This window comes from Entelurus aequoreus, linkage group LG14 (assembly GCF_033978785.1).
Source record: "Entelurus aequoreus isolate RoL-2023_Sb linkage group LG14, RoL_Eaeq_v1.1, whole genome shotgun sequence".
Lineage (NCBI taxonomy): Eukaryota > Metazoa > Chordata > Actinopteri > Syngnathiformes > Syngnathidae > Entelurus > Entelurus aequoreus.
Window position 1 is genome coordinate 12,171,113 of NC_084744.1, and position 20,076 is coordinate 12,191,188.

Here is a 20,076-nt window from a genome sequence, read left to right on the forward strand (position 1 = left end):
TTTCACCCTTTTGTGCATGTGCAGGCTTTCAAAGCAGAGGTCATCTTACACAACCAAAGATGAACAAAGTAAGATTTTGTTTATGAATGAATGGTCTGTATTCGCTCGATGCAGTGAAAACATGCGTGCTGATCTGCGTTTATTGCAGTTTATTCACACGTCAGTAAGGCGAAGAGGTAGAAGAAAGAAATGCAACAGTAGATGCAGACAATTAGAACAAACATCACAATGCTTGCTTTGACAGATGAATGAATGCTCTGTCAAACAAAGTTACATTCAAAGTATCTATTTGCCTTTCATGAGTGCAGTAAAAAAGGCATGTGAGCGGAACAACAGAACAATAAATACAAGTGCAGAGTTCAGTAGATATTATTATCATTTATATTGGTATTTTCTCATCTTAAGTTTCCGTGCCTTTCGTCTTGCACTTCATCTCCTGTTTGCATGGCTGTCGTTCCAGGCGAGGAAGGCCGCGATGTCACCGAATGATCACTAACCACCTCCTGCGCCTCGTCCTCTTCCTCCCTTTGCTGCAGGGAGGAGGCATACTGCTCGAGCAGGCTGCAGTCCGTGCTGTCCGCACCGCCGTTTCTTGGGCTGGGGCGCTCGCACCGTCGTCACCGACTCTCCCGTCCCGCTGCTCAGGAAGCCGTCCTCCCGCGCCGCCAGCTCTTCGCCCGTCGTCTGGAAGCCCGAGTCCGGGAAGGAGACGTCCATGGCCGCTTGGTTTGTGGTGCTGCAAGCCGCAGGGGGCGGCGGCGCCGCCTGGCACGGACCACCGGGGATGTGAGAGAGATCCCGCAGCTGTTTCTCTACAGACTGCTTCCACTGCAGCATGGACTGCGCCTGGAAGAGGTACAAACAAGGGAGCACTCTTCTTAATAATGCACACAGATCCATTACTGTGGTAAAAGCTGCGTTATGCAACATTGACTTTTTGATGGTGTTCTGAAGCACACATACACACCATCCAGTTAGAGATGCTACCTCAGTAGAAGAAGTTAAGTCCCATCTTAAAACTCATTTGTATACTCTAGTCCAGTGGTTCTTAACCTGGGTTCAATCGAACCCCAGGGGTTCGGTGAGTCGGGCTCAGGGGTTCGGCGGAGGTCAAGACACACCCGACTCATCGTGTAGATAAAAACTTCTCCCTATCGGCGTATTACGGATACGGCAACAGCTGAAGCCAGACTGATTTGCAGGTGTGTAATTTGTTGTGAGTTTATACACTGTGTTGGTTTTGTTCTTTGAACAAGGTGATGTTCATGCACGGTTCATTTTGTGCACCAGTAAAAAAACATGGTAACACTTTAGTATGGAGAACATATTCACCATTAATTAGTTGCTTATTAACATGCAAATTAGTAACATATTGGCTCTTAACTAGTCATTATTAAGTACTTATTAATGCCTTATTCGGCATGGCCTTATTATAACCCTAACCCTCTAACCCTGGCCCTAACCCTAACCAAATAACTCTAAATTAAGTCTTTGTTACTTTAAGTCTTTGTTACTTAGAATATGTTCCCCATACTAAAGTGTTACCAACAACATATAACTTTGTCTTGAATTTGAAAATGGTAAATGGCAAAAAAAAAAAAGTTTTTATTTTTCACTAAAGAAGGGTTCGGTGAATGCGCATATGAAACTGGTGGGGTTCGGTACCTCCAACAAGGTTAACAACCACTGCTCTAGTCTTTAAATAGACCCCCTTTTTAGACCAGTTGATCTGCCGTTTCTTTTCTTTTCTCCTCTGCCCCCCTCTCCCTTGTGGAGGGGGGGGACACAGGTCCGGTGGCCATGGATGAAGTGCTGGCTGCCCAGAGTTGGGACCCGGGGGTGGACCGCTCGCCTGTGCATCGGTTGGGGACATCTCTGCGCTGCTGACCTGTCTCTGCTCGGGATGGTCTCCGGCTGGCCCCACTTTGGACTGGACTCTTAGATCCACTATGGACTGGACTTTCACAATATTATACTAGACCCACTCGATGGTCCATTGCATCCGGTCTCCCCTAGAGGGGGGGTGTCACCCACATCTGCGGTCCTCTCCAAGATTTCTCATAGTCATACACAACGACGTTCCACTGGGTTGTGAGTTTTTCCTTGCCCTTATGTGGGCTCTGAACCGAGGATGTCGTTGTGGCTTGTGCAGCCCTTTGAGACACTTGTGATTTAGGGCTATATAAATATTTTGCAGGGCATAACTTTGTAAAAAAAAAAAAAAAGTAGGCTTCACTAAACATCCTAAAATAAAGCCTAATGCTCTTCCGTCAGTTACAGAACGTTCAATCATTTAGTTTTTTTTTAGTGAATAGGCTAACTCAGTGGTTCTTAAAATGGGTTCGATCGAACCCTAAGGGTTCGGCGCAACCTCCGCCGCGGAGGTCTAGACACACCCGACTAATTGTGTAAATAAAAACTTCTCCCTATCGGTTTATTATGGATACGGCAACAGCAGAAGTCACACTGATTTGCAGGTGTGTCATTTGTTGTGAGTTCATGCAGTTTTGGTTTTGTTCCTCTGAACAAGGTGATGTTCATGCATGGTTCATTTTGTGCACCAGTAAAAAAAACATAACTTTGTCTTGAATTTTAAAAAAAAATAACACATTTTGTTTTTCACTAAAGAAGGGTTCGGTGAATGCGCATATGAAACTGGTGGGGTTCGGTACCTCCAACAAAGTTAAGAACCACTGGGCTAACCTAATGTTATGTTGCTGTTCAAATGTAACAATGTAAGTGTAATGTTACATTGTAGCAAACATCGCTAAGTTAGTGTTGTGTCCTCTTGTCCCACTCCTTACTGTTACAGTGTTGCACATGGTATGTTACAATAATATATGGCATCTATCACGCTGGACAAGTGTTACAGTGTCGATGTAAAAAGTGCATAAAGTGAACAATAGTGCTTTTTGAGACAGGCGTGGACAAACACAACCTAGTAGTAGAATATGGGACCTTTAAAACGTAACTTGTCTGACCTGTTTCCATAGAAACCTGACAGCGTCCTCCTGTACCAGCCGTTGTAACCTCTCCTCCTCGCACAGCCTCTGCACCCTGCAAATTTGAAATATGCACCACTTGAGAGCAAGTCAAAAAACGTGCAGAATGTTATTTGATACAACACATTCGATGTCATAAATTATTGTCTGCTTTTTTCAGGGAAATATTGTTTGGTCCAAGTGGGGACGAAATAAGACTACATGAATCTCAAATTTTGGACACAGTCAATCTGCATTTTTCTCTGTGTGGGCGACAGAATTTAGAGCCTGCTCCTTTGACCACGCCTACTCTGTTGCTATTGGTCAGTTGCCAAAGAAGACATTGAGGGAGGTCTTTAGCTTTCTGGAAACAAATAAATCTTTCCATCGCTGCCCACTTCAATAAATAAGAGTAAGTCCATCCATCCATTTTCTACCGCTTTTCCCTTTTTGGGTCGCGGGGGGTGCTGGAGCCTATCTCAGCTGCATTCCAGCGGAAGGCGGGGTACACCCTGGACAAGTCGCCACCTCATCACAGGGCCAACACAGATAGACAGACAACATTCACACACTAGGGACCATTTGGTGTTGCTAATCAACCTATCCCCAGGTGCATGTCTTTGGAAGTGGGAGGAAGCCGGAGTACCCGGAGTGAACCTACGCAGTCACGGGGAGAACATGCAAACTCCACACAGAAAGATCCCGAGCCCTGGATTGAACTCAGGACTACTCAGGACCTTCGTATTGTGAAGTAACATGCAGTAAACCCTGTAACACCGTGCTGCCTAAGAGTAAGTCAACATATTTAATCCAACATAAACTGTATGTCAACATATACAAGTACAAGGCAATATATAAGTCACATATATTAGTACAAATGTATATATACTGTATAAGTCAATATATACTATTTAAGTATTATAATGTGTAAGTCAACATATAAGTATAATTCAATATATAAGTCAACATACAGTAAAAGCCAAAAGTTTGGACACACCTTCTCATTCAATGTGATTTCTTTTTTTTCCATGACTATTTACATTGTAGATTGTCACTGAAGGCATCAAAACTATGAATGAACACATGTAGAGTTATGTACTTGACAAAAAAAAGGTGAAATAATTGAAAACATGTTTTGTATTCTAGTTTCTTCAAAATAGCCACCCTGTGCTCTGATTACTGCTTTGCACACTCTTGGCATTCTCTCGATGAGCTTCAAGAGGTAGTCACCTGAAATGGTTTCCACTCCACAGGTGTCATAGTTTTGATGCCTTCAGTGACAATCTACAATGTAAATAGTCATCAATCAATCAATCAATGTTTATTTATATAGCCCTAAATCACAAGTGTCTCAAAGGGCTGTACAAGCCACAGCGACATCCTCGGTACAGAGCCCACATATACATGAAAATAAAGAAAACACATTAAAACGAGAAGGTGTGTCCAACCTTTTGGCATGTACTGTATACAGTACTGTATACCATACCATACCATACCAACTTTATTTATAAAGCCCTTTAAAAACAACCACAGTTGAAAGACAAAGGGCTGTACACCACAAAGAAATAAAGGCAAAGGACAGACTAAAAAATAAAATTTAAAACAGAAGTAAAATACACATTAAAAAGCAAATACAAAATTACCCTAAGAACAATTTTGTTAGATAAAAAGCAGTTAAAAAAGTTAAAAGTTAAAAACAGTTTAAAGTCTCATGCTGGGTTAAAAGCCAGTGAATAAAAATGGGTTTTAAGAAGGGTCTTAAAAATAGCCAAAGAAGGGGCCTGTCTCACATGGAGTGGAAGATCAACATATAAGTATAAACTTATGCAGTATTAGTTGACTTACACTTAATTTAATTTATACAGTTTTTATACGTTGACTTATGTTGATTTGTGCAGCATATGTTGACTTATACACGTTGACTACCGGTACCTTATACAGTACTTGTATGTTGACTTATGCAGTATAAGTACAAGTCAGCATATACTGCATATGTCAAGTATAAGTCAACATACATAAATGTGAAAAGTAGGATGGGGCACCTTAAAGGATAAAAAGAGAGTTGTGGTTTGTAAGTAGTCATGTACCTGTCCAGTTTGTCCGTCAAGAAGACGATGTGGTCTTGCATCCTGCGTAGGCGAATCTCAGCACGGACCTCTCTGGCCACGGTGTGACAACAGCGCGTGAACTGCCCCCTCCACCACGACTGGATTTTAACCGCCGCTCTATTTGCCTCCTCACAAGTTGATTGTTTTGTCGTGAATTTCAGATATTCACCTTTGGGGCCTTCCAGGTGTGGCGCCGGCGAGCTGATGGTTGCAGACTCCTCTTCCAGCGTCTCCTTGTCCGGCCGCTGTGGCGGTGCTGCTGTTGGGGGACGCTTGGGCGCCAAGGAGTCGGCTTCGAACGTCTCCGTCTCCGTCTCGTCCTCGCTGTCCGAGCGAGGCGGTTGGGTTTCCGGGTCGGGCGTGAAGGATGACTCCGAGGAGAGAATGCTGCTGTTCAGTTTGTCCTCCTCCGTCTGCATGTCCTCCACACAAAGGAGGCTCTCCTCTCCGAGCTTGATGGGGCTGCAAATGTGTGGCAGTGATGCACTGGAGGAGTTGCAGCTCACCCAGGTGTTGAACAGCACCTCTGCCGCTAAGTGGGAAAGAAGGGCGATCAAACTTAGAACACACTATTTCCTCAAATACCGGTCTCCGCACTAATAGATGCCATGCCTCAATGAATCGCCGGGGCACTTAAAAAAATGAACGCCACACCCTGACACGTAATCGATATTTGATGGACATTTATTTTTGGGCCGGATGAAATCGAAAGCACTCGCTCTCTGGTAACCGAGCAACGCAGGAAGTGATCAGCGAGTGGGAGTGACACACTAACAGTCAATCACATAACGGTATCAACTATCCCGTTAGGTTGCGGCCATCTTGTCATCTCACGCTTGATTCTTTGCATGGAGTGAGAAGAGAAACTAAAAATGAGTGCTGCAGAAAGCAGAGAAACTGTCGATTAAACTGGAAAACTTACCTCGGCAGTAAGGCAGTTTTTAGGATTTTTAAAAACGGACAGTAGTCACCCCGTGGCGCACGTAATCAGTGATACCACACCACTTTAGTCACGCTTGCCCTAGAGCAGTAGTCCCCAACCACAGGGCCGCGGCCCGGTACCGGTCCGTGGATCGATTGGTACTGGGCCGCACAAGTTTTTTTTTTATTTTTATTAATTCAACATAAAAAACACAAGACACACTTACAATTAGTGTACCAACCCAAAAAAAACCTCCCTCCCCCATTTACACTCATTCACACAAAAGGGTTGTTTCTTTCTGTTATTAATAGTTCTGGTTCCTACATTATATATCAATATATATCAATACAGTTTGTAGGCAAAAAAATAAAAATAAAAATCCCCCGGTCCGTGGGACAAATTTTCAAGCGTTGACCGGTCCGCGGTTCCAAAAAGGTTGGGGACCACTGCCCTAGAGCCCTAGAACCTGCAGAAAATACTTCTTCTCAGGTTTCTATGTTTTACATTTTCACACTTTGCACTATTTTGTTAGACTTTATTAAGCATTTCTTACACCTTCATTTGAAGCGGTTGTTGTTAAGTGTTCAAATGTGATTTTAGAATTTTGTTTAAATTGTTTTGAGCGTTTTCCATGGTTGTGTTGACATTTATTTTCCTTTCTGCTTTGATAGCTGAGTGGATTATAATCAGAGGCAGGTTACATTTTCAATAAAATGTTTCTCCTAGCCCTTACTTGATATGTCATAAAAAACAATAAGTATTGATACCGACCGATATAAAACATTAATTGGTGATTCAGTTTTCAGCCATATTGCCCAGCCCTTGATTATTCCATCCATCCATCCATTTTCTACCGCTTGTCCCTTCCGGGGTCGCGGGGGGGTGCTGGAGCCTATCTCAGCTGCATTTTGGCGGAAGGCGGGGTACACCCTGGACAAGTCGCTACATCAACACAGGGCCAACACAGATAGACAGACAACATTCACACACTAGGGCCAATTTAGTGTTGTCAATCAACCTATCCCCAGGTGCATGTCTTTGGAGGTGGGAGGAAGCCGGAGTACCCGGAGGGAACCCATGATTATTATTGAGTAGTAATAATATGTATTATTTTTGTACTAGCAAAAATGGCCAATTGTTACAAAAATTCACTGGTGCAGGACAGTAAAAGGTCTCATCCATTTTAAACACCTTCTCCTAAAAAAAAGCTAACATTAAAAGAGAAAGTATTTCTGATCCAAGAGCATTTCATTAAAAATATTCAATCAGGAATTAAAACATTTATTCTACCATTATTGTAAAAATGTGCTGGTACATTTTAACCCCTCAAGAATAAACGCAGTTAAGCGAGTTGTAAAGTACTAACAAATATGAGTAAATGTTCATGCAAAAAGAGCCTAATCAGCGTTTCTTGCTACTAACCTTTCTCCTGGTCTAATTGAACAGCAGCTGGTGATGGAGTGCTCATGTTCCTCCTGTCTATAGCGCCCCGCTGTGGCGATGTATGCAAAGGACGGGTCTTCTCTACAGCCAGCTGAGTGGGCCGAGGAGGGCTAGGACATTCTCCCCGGGTCTCCTCCAGCAACTGCATTTGGTGGAACCTCAAGAAGACAAATGGCCTCGTGTGATCCACTCCACCATTTTCCATTCAAAGCCAAGTTGTCGTGTATTTCATTAAACCCAAAGACAAGATTCTAACCTCTGCTTATTCAGGATCTTCTCCAGTTTGGCATCTTCCCCCGTCACCAGGGGCGACGACGAGGTCCGGAGGCAAACGGTGGAAAGGTACTCAACCAGCTGCACGTGCTGGCCGGGTCGATAGGAACGACCTTTGCCCTGACTGTACAACCACTCTGCTTTCAGTCTGGTGATGGTGACAAAAGTTCAAAAGAATACTTTCAACAGCACATCTCCTCACATAGCAGCGTCTATTAGAGCTGTATTTATTAGGGATGCACGTTTAGATTAATTGAAAATAAAAATAAATATTTTTAAGATGATACATAATAAAAATTAATATATATGGTTATATTGCTGTCCATTGAAAAGCATATATTTATATATATTGTTAGTTTGTTGTTCTTTTTTTCTTTAAAATTTTTGGCTCAATGTTTAAAAAAAATGTACTGTATTCGCTTTTGCATTTTTTTCTTTTAACTCGAACCCAAATGTCAGCTTTGCAGGTTCCACCTCTGCTCTGTGGTCACATGGCAGCAGTAGTCAAAGTAAAGTTTGTTACAGCCACCGGGTATTTATTTTCCTAAGGGGCAGCATTTGTTTATCTTTTTTTCCCCAATCAGATATTAATTGGCACATGGCATCTAATAAGAGCATATGCCAAAATTTGAGAAAATATGATGTGTATATTAGGGCTGTGAATCTTTGGGGACCACACGATTCAATTCAAAATGGATTTTTGATTCAAATCGACTTAAAATCAATACTTAAAAAAAAAGTTTTATATCTACGGTAACTACATTTCTCCATAAAATATACAAACAGCTGTGATAATTTACTTAAACTGTTTTTTTTTTAACTAAATGCTATCTAAACATTTAATAAAGACAAATACAGCATCAAGAGAAGTTAGTACACACTTAATATATCATATATGACGCGTACATACGTAAATACTACACTATTTAAAGAAATATGCTACGTGTGTTTATTCTACATGTTTATATCTTTAGTAAACAACTACCACAACTACTACTTCCATCCATCCATTTTCTACCGCTTGTCCCTTTTTTAGCGGCCCTAGTTATGTATTTTCTACATGTGTTCATCAGCCCCTTTTATTTTCTTGTATTCTATATTTAAAAGGAAATAGCAACATGATTTTACAAAAAGTACTAACCCTTCTTTTTGAGACACTACAAAGCCATCCAAGACTTTCAGGCTCAGGCACCAACTCGTCACATACGGCCGATAGTCGTAACGCGGCAGCGAAGGAGTCTGCATTACACAGGGGTTGTTCATAATAGATAACTGCTCCAGTTCCTGGAGAGGCGCCAGGTATGCCACCTAAGTGAGGATGTAAGACAACAACCGTGAGCACGTATACGGCCGAGTAAGGAGGTGTTATTAATATTCAGCATTACTTCGTTGAGATCTGTTATCTCGTTGGAGGCCAAAGACAAGATCGACATATGAGCTGGGAGGTTGGCAGGCACGGTGCGGAGTGTTGTGATGCTGTTTCCGTGCAGGAGTAGTGTCTGCAAAAGTGGCGAATTATTCACAAACAAAAAGATGGGTCCTGTCATTCATCATGTTGATATTATGATCCTTATCTCACCTTTAGCGCCACAAGCTTACTGAGATCCCCAATACTAGATATGCTATTATCCGACAAATCCAGGTGTTGGAGTGAAACACAGTTGTTGAGTTGCTCAATGACCTGTGTAAAAAAAAAAAAAATGCAATAGAATGCATATTTGATCCATGGGTTGACACCACCTTTTTTTTCAAACCTTAATTGCATTTCCAGACAAGTTGAGCCATTTGAGGCTCGGCAGATCCCGCAGTCCCTCAATGTAGCCAATGCTGTTACTGGGAAGATTGAGGACTTGCAACTCTTTAAGCTGCGACACACCCATCATCCTGACCAGTCGGTTGCTGGCTACAGACAGCTAAATTCCAAGAAGAAAAATCATCACATTGCTGTGACTCTGTCCGCACAAGGGTAGGGATGAAGCGTTAAAGCACCTGCTGGAGGCCTGGGTTCCTTTCCAGGTGGTCCAGTTTCATGATTTGGTTCTGGTCCAGGATGAGAGTGTGAGTTTCCTCAGAGCAGACAAAACTGGAGTCGAGCTTCTGCATGCCTCTTGCAGAAAGATCCACCACAGGTCCTTTTGCATGGCAGAAAACAAACAATGGCTAACTTAACACTTGACAATGTCAATCAATCAATCATCCATCCATCCATTTTCTACCGCTTATTCCCTTCGGGGTCGCGGGGGGCAATCAATGTTTATTTATATAGCCCTAAATCACAAGTGTCTCAAAGGGCTGCACAAGCCACAACGACATCCGCGGTACAGAGCCCACATAAGGGCAAGGAAAAACTCACAACCCCAATGGGACGCAGATGTGAATGACTATGAGAAACCTTGGAGAGGACCGCATATGTGGGTAAACCCCCCCCCCCCTCCTCTAGGGGAGACCGGATGCAATGGACGTCGAGTGGGTCTGACATAATATTGTGAAAGTCCAGTCCATAGTAGATCTAACATAATAGTGAGAGTCCAGTCCATAGTGGGGCCAGCAGGAGACCATCTCGAGCGGTTACCATGAATTGATTAACGTGGACCCCGACTTAAACAAGTTGAAAAACTTATTCGGGTGTTACCATTTAGTGGTCAATTGTACGGAATATGTACTGAACTGTGCAATCTACTAATAAAAGTTTCAATCAATCAAAGCAGCGCAGATGTAAGGGGGAATTTACCACAAGTTTAAGGTTCCAATCTTCAAACTGGAGACTTCCTGAATTTCAATAAATGGTCAATGTTATGTTAAAGATCTACCTTATAACAAACGGGGTGGTATGCATTTTAAACGTAGACCTGCTCAGTGGCCTAGCGGTTAGAGTGTTCGCCCTGAGATCGGTAGTTCAAACCCTGAGTCATACCAAAGACTATAAAAATTGGACCCATTACCTCCCTGCTTGGCACTCAGCATCAAGGGTTGGAATTGGGGGTTGAATCACCAAAAATTATTCCCGGGCGCGGCCCCCACTGCTGCTCACTGCTCCCCTCACCTCCCAGGGGGTTAGGGGTCAAATGCAGAGGACAATCTCACCACACCTAACGTGTGTGCGACAATCATTGGTACTTTAACTTTTTAGTTATCATATTAGCTTTGGGCTAAGAAAAAAAACCTAGCATAGCAGAGTTATGAACAACAATTATCTCGTTTAGGTCGTGTTGGTATTTGAAACCACTAGGAAGGTAAAACAAGCATGATCATATCAACGTATGTACCTAAATAAAGTTAGAAACGACCAAAATTTAGAAATTATATTTTTTGGGATAATATAACACCATATTCTGATACAAACTGTCGTTGTTTTCGTCCATGGTTTGTATCGCCTGACGCTAGCTAACGGTAGAACTCAAAGCACGTTAGCTAACCACGGAATACAAAACATGTTAATAGAGATTAGATTAAAACACAAGCTCACCATTTGTATCAAATTCTAAGTCTGATACCCCCATCGTGCCGCTACATAAACGACTGATGTTGAGATTGTATTAGTTACAGCCTTTCTTGAATCGGTCGCTAGCAAGAAGTCCAAACAGTGTAACCAGAGGGGGTTATGGGAAATGCAGTTCACCTCGTGCTTACGCATACAATTCGCACAGTATGTTGCGTTGTGAAGCACTACATTTCCGGTTGTCGTTTCCACCACCGATCATTTTCTTTACGCTAAAAACAACAATTAATGTATAATTGGGTGTAATATCTTACACAAAAATATATTTACACAATTAATAATGTTACAAAGCGGAAACAAAAAAAAATAAAAACATTTTTTTTAAACTTGTCACCTCTTAATTCAACTTCCGCTTCCGCCATCTTTCTTTCCGGTTGTGCGCCCTTCTCGTCGCCGACATGAAGTGAGTTTACGGTTTACAATCAACTTCCATCTGAACTTTTGAACATATTTCATTGCTCCAAATTGATCCTATATTGTGCAAATAATGTAGTTTCTCACAGCGATGCCCTACATTTATTGTTTCCAGGGTCGATTTGTGCAGTTTCAGCGGGTACAAAATATACCCCGGCCATGGCCGCCGATACGCCAGGATAGACGGGAAGGTAATTGTTAGCACTGTCCTCCATTTGGTACACTACTGTTTTTACCCCTGTTAGTATTTATGTGGTTTTGTATAAATGATATGCGTGTGTAATATTCCATTCATAGTATATTGGCTTTTATAAACTGAAGCAGGCCCAAGCGGCTTGTATGCTAGCGTCCATCCTTGCTAGCACACACGTAGCTTGCAGCTAGCTCAGATTTCAACGCTGTAAATAAATATTAACAAATATATTTGGTGAATTTCTAAGGTGTTCCAGTTCTTGAATGCCAAGTGCGAGTCTGCGTTTTTGTCCAAGAGGAATCCTCGACAGGTCTGCTGGACTGTGCTGTACAGACGCAAGCACAAGAAGGGACAATCTGTAAGTAACAGCACAATTTTGTATTTAATTTATAATGGTTGTTTCTTTACGGTTACATTTAAGTGTGTACCCTAATCCCAGTTCTCTGATAGCAGTTGCTTTATCCAGACTGTTAGCCCTCCATGGTGTACACAATGTTACTGTACAACTTCACAGTAGATGTTGTCAGTGTTACAGTATAACTAATGTATATGATCAATACATTAGGCCTGGGCCATATGGCCTAAAGATAAAAACATTTTCCCCCTACTTTTTAAAGAAATGAATGAGTACAAATGAAAGAGAAATTTAAAACATGATTGTATTTTATTTAATCAAAAACTAGTACCGTATTTTTCGGATTATAAGTTGTTTTTTTTCATAGTTTGGCCGTGGGTGCGACATATACTCCGGAGCGATTTATGCGTGAAATTTTTAACAAATTACCGTAAAATTTAACGGAAGAGAAGAAGCAAAATGTCAGCAATCGTCACACACCCGTCAACCAATAAGAGTTCGGCGGGGGAGGGTCATGGCAGAAGTGCATTGTGGGTCATGGGATGCTAACTGCTATATGCTACTGCCGTAGCTATTAAAAATGGTTCATTTCTACATTGGCGGTAACTTCTAAAAACTGAGAAGGGCTGAACAAAAATGGCACGAAAAGGAAATCATATACTGCAGATTACAAGATGGACGTAGTGAAAAATGCAGCAGAAAATGGCGATCGAGCAGCAGAAAGAAAGGACGCTAGCGGCGCATACCAGGAGCGACAACGAGGAAGAAGATTTAATCGGATTGTTTGGTAAACGTATAGCATGTTCTATATGTTAGTTATTTGAATGACTCTTACCATAATATGTTACGTTAACATACCAGGCACGTTCTCAGTTGGTTGTTTATGCGTCATATAACGTACACTTATTCAGCCTGTTGTTCACTATTCTTTATTTATTTTAAATTGCCTTTCAAATGTCTATTCTTGGTGTTGAATTTTATCAAATAAATTTCCCCCAAAAATGCGACTTATACTCGAGTGCGACGTATATGTTTTTTTCCTTCTTTATTGTGCATTTTCGGCCGGTGCGAGGTATACTCCAGAGCGATTTATAATCCGAAAAATACAGTAGTTTGAAACGACACTGCATCTTACTCTTAGAAAATGTATAATTTGAATAATCTCTTTTTAGACCAGATTTAAATTGTATATGTCATGGAATTGTTTTCAAAGAACTAAATAAAATATTTTTCTCTGGGAGGCAATACTTCTGTCAGCAAAAATGTAGCGTTGCACATTGCATCCAAATAAATCTCCAACATTGAGATTAATGAAGTGAAAACGTAACACTTCTCTTGAATAAAGTACTTCTGTTATCAAAATGTAGCATTGCATGCAAATAAATAATCTCCAACATTGAGAATAATAGAGTAAAACCTTGAAACTTTTGTCTTGAATAAAATACTTGTGTAAATAAAGTTGTAGTATTATACACTGTATTAGGGCTGGGCCATATGGACGAAAAAGTATATCTCGGTATATTTTTACTTAAACTCGATATTCGATATATATCTTGATGTATTTTCCAGTGAAACTATACATATAAAGATATTCATTTTTGAGCGAGATTCACTGAAATTGAAGTGAATGACAACTGTCTTGTAAACAGTCAGTTGTACTTTTATTAACCCGGTTAGTCAAGATGGGTATTAACAGCACAGAAAATAAACAGAATTACACAACATAAATGGAAAAATATTCTTTCTACGTAAAATAAATAACAAGGCTGTGCAAATAATACACAAAATGTATCAAAGTCAGATAAAAAATACATTTGTAGGCAGGCACTCTTTAATTTCCAGTCGACGATGTAATGGATTGTCACACATGTACGGTTCTGGTCAGCGCCAAGTAAATGACTTGACTTAATTGTGCGGCTATGATCTTCCTCACTTAGGCATACATTTTTGGCAGCGATTCTCGTGCGCAATATGCCATCTCGGGAACAGTTTTGATTTGGGCTTGCATGGTAAACAACTCAAAATAATGTTTCATCCAGGCGCATTGTGGGTTTCCTGGACGTGGTCTACGTCGCTAAAAGACAAATCTACAGAAGAGAATCCCTCTGCCATGTTCCACCCGTTTTTTTAATATATAAATCGCCCGCTTGAATATTCCCTCTTCTCTTCTAAGACTCTCTCGACGTCATTTGGGATGTCTGTTGTGATTTTCCCTTCCTGGTTCGATGACCATCTTGCCTCTGATTGGCCTGTCCCTACTTTTTTGCCTTAATCTCAACCAATCGTGACTCAAGCACGTCTTGGAAGGAGGAAGGGGGGGGGGGGCTTTAGTAGCCCATGAGGGGGAGCGGTGTGCTCATTTTAACGTGAAATAAATTAGATTAATATTATACCCCGCCTTCCGCCCGAATGCGGCAGAGATATGCTCCAGCACCCCCCGCGACCCTAAAAGTGACAAGCGGCAGAAAATGGATGGGATGGATGGATTACGATATTTTCGCAATTCATATCTTGTTTAAAAATATATCGATATATCTCTGTCCTACATTGTATGCAAATATTCAAGTAAAACATTGCGAGGACTAGTAATAGTTTCAGTAAGTGGATAAAGTCAATGGAGTCTTTTTCATTGACACATCTTGGCGGTGTGCACTGTGCTTCTTTCTCATCATACATACCTGGTGGAATTGATTCCACCACAGTGAGCTGCCTTTTAGTTTGGTTTTGTTCTCTTTGTAAAAATTTGCATTTCTCACACTCGGCTGGAGACTTTGTTTTAGATGCTGGAATAAGTTTGTTTTGCTGCACTGTTTTGTTAGGTGTGTGAATCTGCTAAATAAGTAAGGGGCACGGTGGAAGCTACAGAAGCTCCCGGGTCCAAAAAGTATGCTCCAGCAAAAAGAAAAAAAACAATTTTTTTTGGATAAATTGATAAAATTGCTACATCGCCCAGGCCTTGATTAACTTAACAGGAAATTAGAGTATTTTGTAATTGAAACACTACATGGTGTGCTCATCCATAGTAGTTAAAAACATGTTCTTAAAGATCACTATTTGAATACATTAGCCATCATTTTGGCTGCAGGTGGACGGTGTGCGTGGTGTCTGTCCATGTTATGTGTTATTGCCGGGCTGTGTTTTGCAGGCTGTGCAACAACGCTCACGCCACACCAGCAGCCATAGAACACAAGGAGATCATAGTACTGGTCAATGATGGTCATTCGTGACTAATTACCATCGATCAGCCTCCAAATTCTCCAACACGCCTTATGGCTAAACATTCAAACTAATTTGTATTCTGAGTTTTGTAAAATTGTCTGACTATTTGACTTGGGAGGGTCCACTGTCCACACACACCTTACACCTGGTATTTTCTCTAGTTGAGTTAAATAATTGCTCTGCTCCCTAACAGGAAGAGGTGTCCAAGAAGCGTACGCGTCGCGCTGTCAAATTCCAGAGGGCCATCACTGGTGCCTCCCTGGCTGAGATCATGGCCAAGAGGAACCAGAAACCTGAGGTCCGCAAAGCCCAGAGAGAGCAGGCCATCAGGTAAGAAGTTAGAACTGTTGTAGGTGGGCCTTTTATAAGTAGAATGGAAATTCAGATATTAATTCATTGTCATGGTGATTTATTTTAGACCTGTAACAAATTTTTACTTTTTTAGGGCTGCTAAGGAGGCCAAGAAGGCAAAGCAGGCAGCCAAAAAGCCAGCTGCTCCCAGCAAGGTGAATGCGGTTTGTTTACCTTTAACTATGCATAATATTAATAAGCTTACTGTACTGTTTACATCTGACTAGTAGTGGCATCTAGTGGACAACTGAAGATTAAAATCTGTCGTAGGCTGCAAAGCCCTCAGCACTGTCTTGACATGCTGTATCTTGATATTGTTCAATATTAGGGATGTAACGGTATTATAAATACTGTGGTATTTCGGTTTCAAAGTCTTCGTAATAATACCGTGACGGTATCAAACGAAAACTTGGTGCGTAGTTTTTGCCGGGTGTTTTAGCGTTGCCCGGGTTTGTATATAAACTACATCTCAGAGATTCTTCTGCGCAACGCGGGAACGGCAAGGTGCGGGCCGTGGAACGCTGTAAGCAGGAAAAGAAGTGTGTTCGTACTCGTCTTAGATTAAAGAAATCAGGGTTTTTGGACATTCAATAAGGCCATAACTGTCAATGATGTTGCTTACAAACAAACCCTGGCGAGAACGTAACCTCTTTGGCAGAGGTAAGAAAGTCTGCATTCTGCAAAGCGAAGTCCACCACTTTAGTTTAGTGTTTCAAAGGAGACACCTAGCTAGTTGGTCTTGTCTCGCCGCATGGCAGGAAATCACCCCGAAAAAAATTCACAGTGGAAAATACAAGTGAACTCAAAAGCTACTTAGTTAATGCATCCTCAATCCATCCATTTTTATACCGCTTGTCTCACTCAATGTCGCAGAGGGGCTTGAGCCTATTCCAGCTGCACTCTGGCGTTGGCAGCTCTGGACAAATCGCCACCTCATAAACTGTCACAGCTAAACATCAGTTTGTGAGGTATTTACATTATTAAAACTGATATTGTTAGTTTACTTTCTGAGAAACATTTTCTAGACTGATATAAAAATGAACACCGCAGAGGACACTGATTCCCATAATGTAAAAGTTGAAAGATGCTAAACTGTACATTGTTTTACACTTGTTACACTGGATGTTTACCGGTACATTGTTATTTCAAAGACATCAATTGTATGTTATTCTTTGAAATATTTGCTTGGAACAATAGATGTTCCTGCACAATTATTTGGACTTAGAAATACTTGCTTGTTAAAAAAAAATATGATTAAAACAGTTTAGCATTATTTTTGTGGTCAATTACAGTAAGTATGTTTATCCTAAATATTCCTGACACTTCATTTTTCACAGTCATTTTTACCAATATTTTTTTGTTTTTTTACATAAACCACAATATCGTACTGTGGTCTTGATACTCAGCTACAATCGGGCGAAAGGCGGCGTACACCCTGGACAAGTCGCCACCTCATCGCAGGGCCAACACAGATAGACAGACAACACTCGCATTCACACACTAGCTAAGATAGGCTCCAGCGACCCCAAAAAGGGACAAGCGGTAGAAAATGGATGGATGGGTCTTAATACTGTGATATTGTATCGTGAGATTTTGATACCATTACATCCCTACTAAATATTGTTGGAACTATTCATTGCAGCAGCATACTCCACTTTGCTAAATAATCATGGCTCTGCATTATCTTAATTTTATTTATTTTTTTAATTGAATTTTACTTTTGTTGTATGTAAAAACAACGCCACTGACATGGCAGCTGGTTGCATCAGCTCCATGCTCTTTTGTTGTTTTTCTTTAGTGTTTACCCTCTTGATTTCACCTTATTTTTTGCGGGCTTTTGGAATCTGCACCACCACCACACAATATCCCCATTGTGAAATAAAGTCTATCCTAAACAATGTTCCTTCATTATTCTGTTTCACAGGCTGCCTCCAAGACTGCACAGAAACCCAAGATTGCCAAGCCCATGAAGGTTAACGCACCCCGTGTTGGCGGCAAACGCTAAAGCCTTGGCTCCAATTTTCTGGTTGTGAATAAAACAATTTTGGGTAACACTCATTTTGGCTACTTTACTATCTTGCCCTTTTTCTTTCTTGTTCTAAATTCTAAACATTGAACTAACTGCTGAAGGAAAATATAGTGCATTCACTGTATGGGGGTTTTTAACATCTTAAATGCACTTTCACAGCTCCAGCAGGTTTCATGCTATTTTTTTGAATGTTTTCTTACGTAACCTAATGTGTCCCTGAACCCCTTCATTTGTGTATGACTAGACCAGGGGTCTGCAATCCATGGCTCTTGTGCCTCCTTGTAGTGGTTCCCTCGGATTTCTTTAAAGGCCTACTGAAATGAATTTTTTTTATTTAAACGGGGATAGCAGATCTATTCTATGTGTCATACTTGATCATTTCGCGATATTGCCATATTTTTGCTGAAAGGATTTAGTATAGAACAACGACGATAAAGATTGCAACTTTTGGTATCTGATAAAAAAAAGGCTTGCACCTACCGGAAGTAGCGTGACGTAGTCAGTTGAACATATACGCAAAGTTCCCTATTGTTTACAATGATGGCCGCATGAAGTGAGAGAGATTCGGACCGAGAAAGCGACAATTTCCCCATTAATTTGAGCGAGGATGAAAGATTTGTGGATGAGTAAAGTGCAAGTGAAGGACTAGTGGGGAGTTGAAGCTATTCAGATAGGGAAGATGCTGTGAGAGCCGGGGGTGACCTGATATTCAGCTGGGAATGACTACAACAGTAAATAAACACAAGACATATATATACTCTATTAGCCACAACACAACCAGGCTTATATTTAATATGCCACAAATTAATCCTGCATAAAAACACCTGCGTGTTTGTTATGCTAGCTCCTAGCTCCTCTGCTAGCTCCTAGCTCCATAGAACACGCCAATACAATTCAAACACCTGATCAACACACACAATCACTCAGCCCAAAAGACCGTTTACCTAACCCAAGGTTCATAAAGCTTATATATTTTTTAAAAGTTACGTACGTGACGCGCACATACGGTCAAGTTATCGAATGTTTAGCAGCCAAGGCTGCATACTCACGGTACCTGATATTCAGCTGGGAATGACTACAACAGTAAATAAACACAAGACATATATATACTCTATTAGCCACAACACAACCAGGCTTATATTTAATATGCCACAAATTAATCCTGCATAATAACACCTGCGTGTTTGTTATGCTAGCTCCTAGCTCCTCTGCTAGCTCCTAGCTCCATAGAACACGCCAATACAATTCAAACACCCGATCAACACACACAATCACTCAGCCCAAAAGACCGTTCACCTAACCCAAGGTTCATAAAGCTTATATATTTTAAAAAAGTTACGTACGTGACGCGCACGTACGGTACGGGTTATGCTAGCTCCTAGCTCCTCTGCTAGCTCCTAGCTCCATAGAACACGCCAATACAATTCAAACACATGATCAACACACACAATCACTCAGCCCAAAAGACCGTTCACCTAACCCAAGGTTCATAAAGCTTATATATTTTAAAAAAGTTACGTACGTGACGCGCACGTACGGTACGGTACGTGTTATGCTAGCTCCTAGCTCCTCTGCTAGCTCCTAGCTCCATAGAACACGCCAATACAATTCAAACACATGATCAACACACACAATCACTCAGCCCAAAAGACCGTTCACCTAACCCAAGGTTCATAAAGCTTATATATTTAAAAAAAGTTACGTACATACGCAAAAAAAAGCCAAAGCTGCATACTCACAGTAGCACGTCTGCGTCTTTGTCATCCAAATCAAAGTAATCCTGGTAAGAGTCTGTGTTGTCCCAGTTCTCTACAGGCGTCTGTGTATCCAAATCAAAAGTCCTCCTGGTTAGAGTCTCTGTTATCCGAGTTCTTCCATCTTGACTGCATCTTTCGGGAATGTAAACAAAGAAGCGCCGGCTGTGTACTGTTGTGGCTGACTACGTTCGAAAAATACGTCCATTTCGCACCGACAACTTTCTTCTTTGCTTGCTCGGCTTCCTTCTCCATAATGCAATGAACATGATTGAAACAGATTCACGAACACAGATGTCCAGAATACTGTGGAATTATGAAATGAAAACAGAGCTTTTTCGTATCGGCTTCAATGTGGAAGGCATACCCGTGTTCGTCGGGCTACGTCACACGCATACGTCATCCTCAGAGGCGTTTCGAACCGGAAGTTTAGCGGCAAATTTAAAATGTCACTTTATAAGTTAACCCGGCCGTATTGGCATGTGTTATAATGTTAAGATTTCATCATTGATATATAAACTATCAGACTGCGTGG

The 20,076-nt window shown here is 41.3% G+C and overlaps 2 protein-coding genes and 1 non-coding gene across 3 annotated transcripts; 2 read left to right on the forward strand and 1 right to left on the reverse strand.

Annotated features, from left to right (window-relative positions):
- Positions 1-132: 132 nt before the first annotated feature.
- On the reverse strand, positions 133-11,348 carry cep97 (centrosomal protein 97). Its single transcript, XM_062068929.1, is given in 12 exon segments — positions 133-587; positions 589-846; positions 2,982-3,057; positions 5,069-5,621; positions 7,434-7,612; positions 7,711-7,875; positions 8,869-9,035; positions 9,113-9,226; positions 9,307-9,408; positions 9,482-9,640; positions 9,717-9,859; positions 11,194-11,348. Coding segments are annotated over 12 exon segments (2,142 nt in total). The 5' UTR covers positions 11,228-11,348; the 3' UTR covers positions 133-395.
- Positions 11,349-11,547: 199 nt separating this feature from the next.
- On the forward strand, positions 11,548-17,816 carry rpl24 (ribosomal protein L24). The gene is made up of 6 exons (XM_062068930.1): positions 11,548-11,629; positions 11,756-11,831; positions 12,081-12,191; positions 15,601-15,737; positions 15,853-15,913; positions 17,683-17,816. Exons 1-6 carry the CDS (start codon positions 11,625-11,627, stop codon positions 17,761-17,763), a joined length of 471 nt encoding a protein of 156 aa, XP_061924914.1. The 5' UTR covers positions 11,548-11,624; the 3' UTR covers positions 17,764-17,816.
- On the forward strand, positions 15,273-15,454 carry LOC133665501 (small nucleolar RNA SNORA23). Its single transcript, XR_009828758.1, has one exon. It is a non-coding gene; the product is annotated as a small nucleolar RNA SNORA23 (small nucleolar RNA).
- Positions 17,817-20,076: the final 2,260 nt, after the last annotated feature.

Excerpts from the sequence above, each read along its gene's own strand:
- rpl24 (XM_062068930.1), top strand. Across the intron at positions 11,832-12,080 it reads ACGCCAGGATAGACGGGAAG|GTGTTCCAGTTCTTGAATGC; the intron begins GTAATTGTTAGC and ends TGAATTTCTAAG. Across the intron at positions 15,914-17,682 it reads AGCCAGCTGCTCCCAGCAAG|GCTGCCTCCAAGACTGCACA; the intron begins GTGAATGCGGTT and ends TCTGTTTCACAG.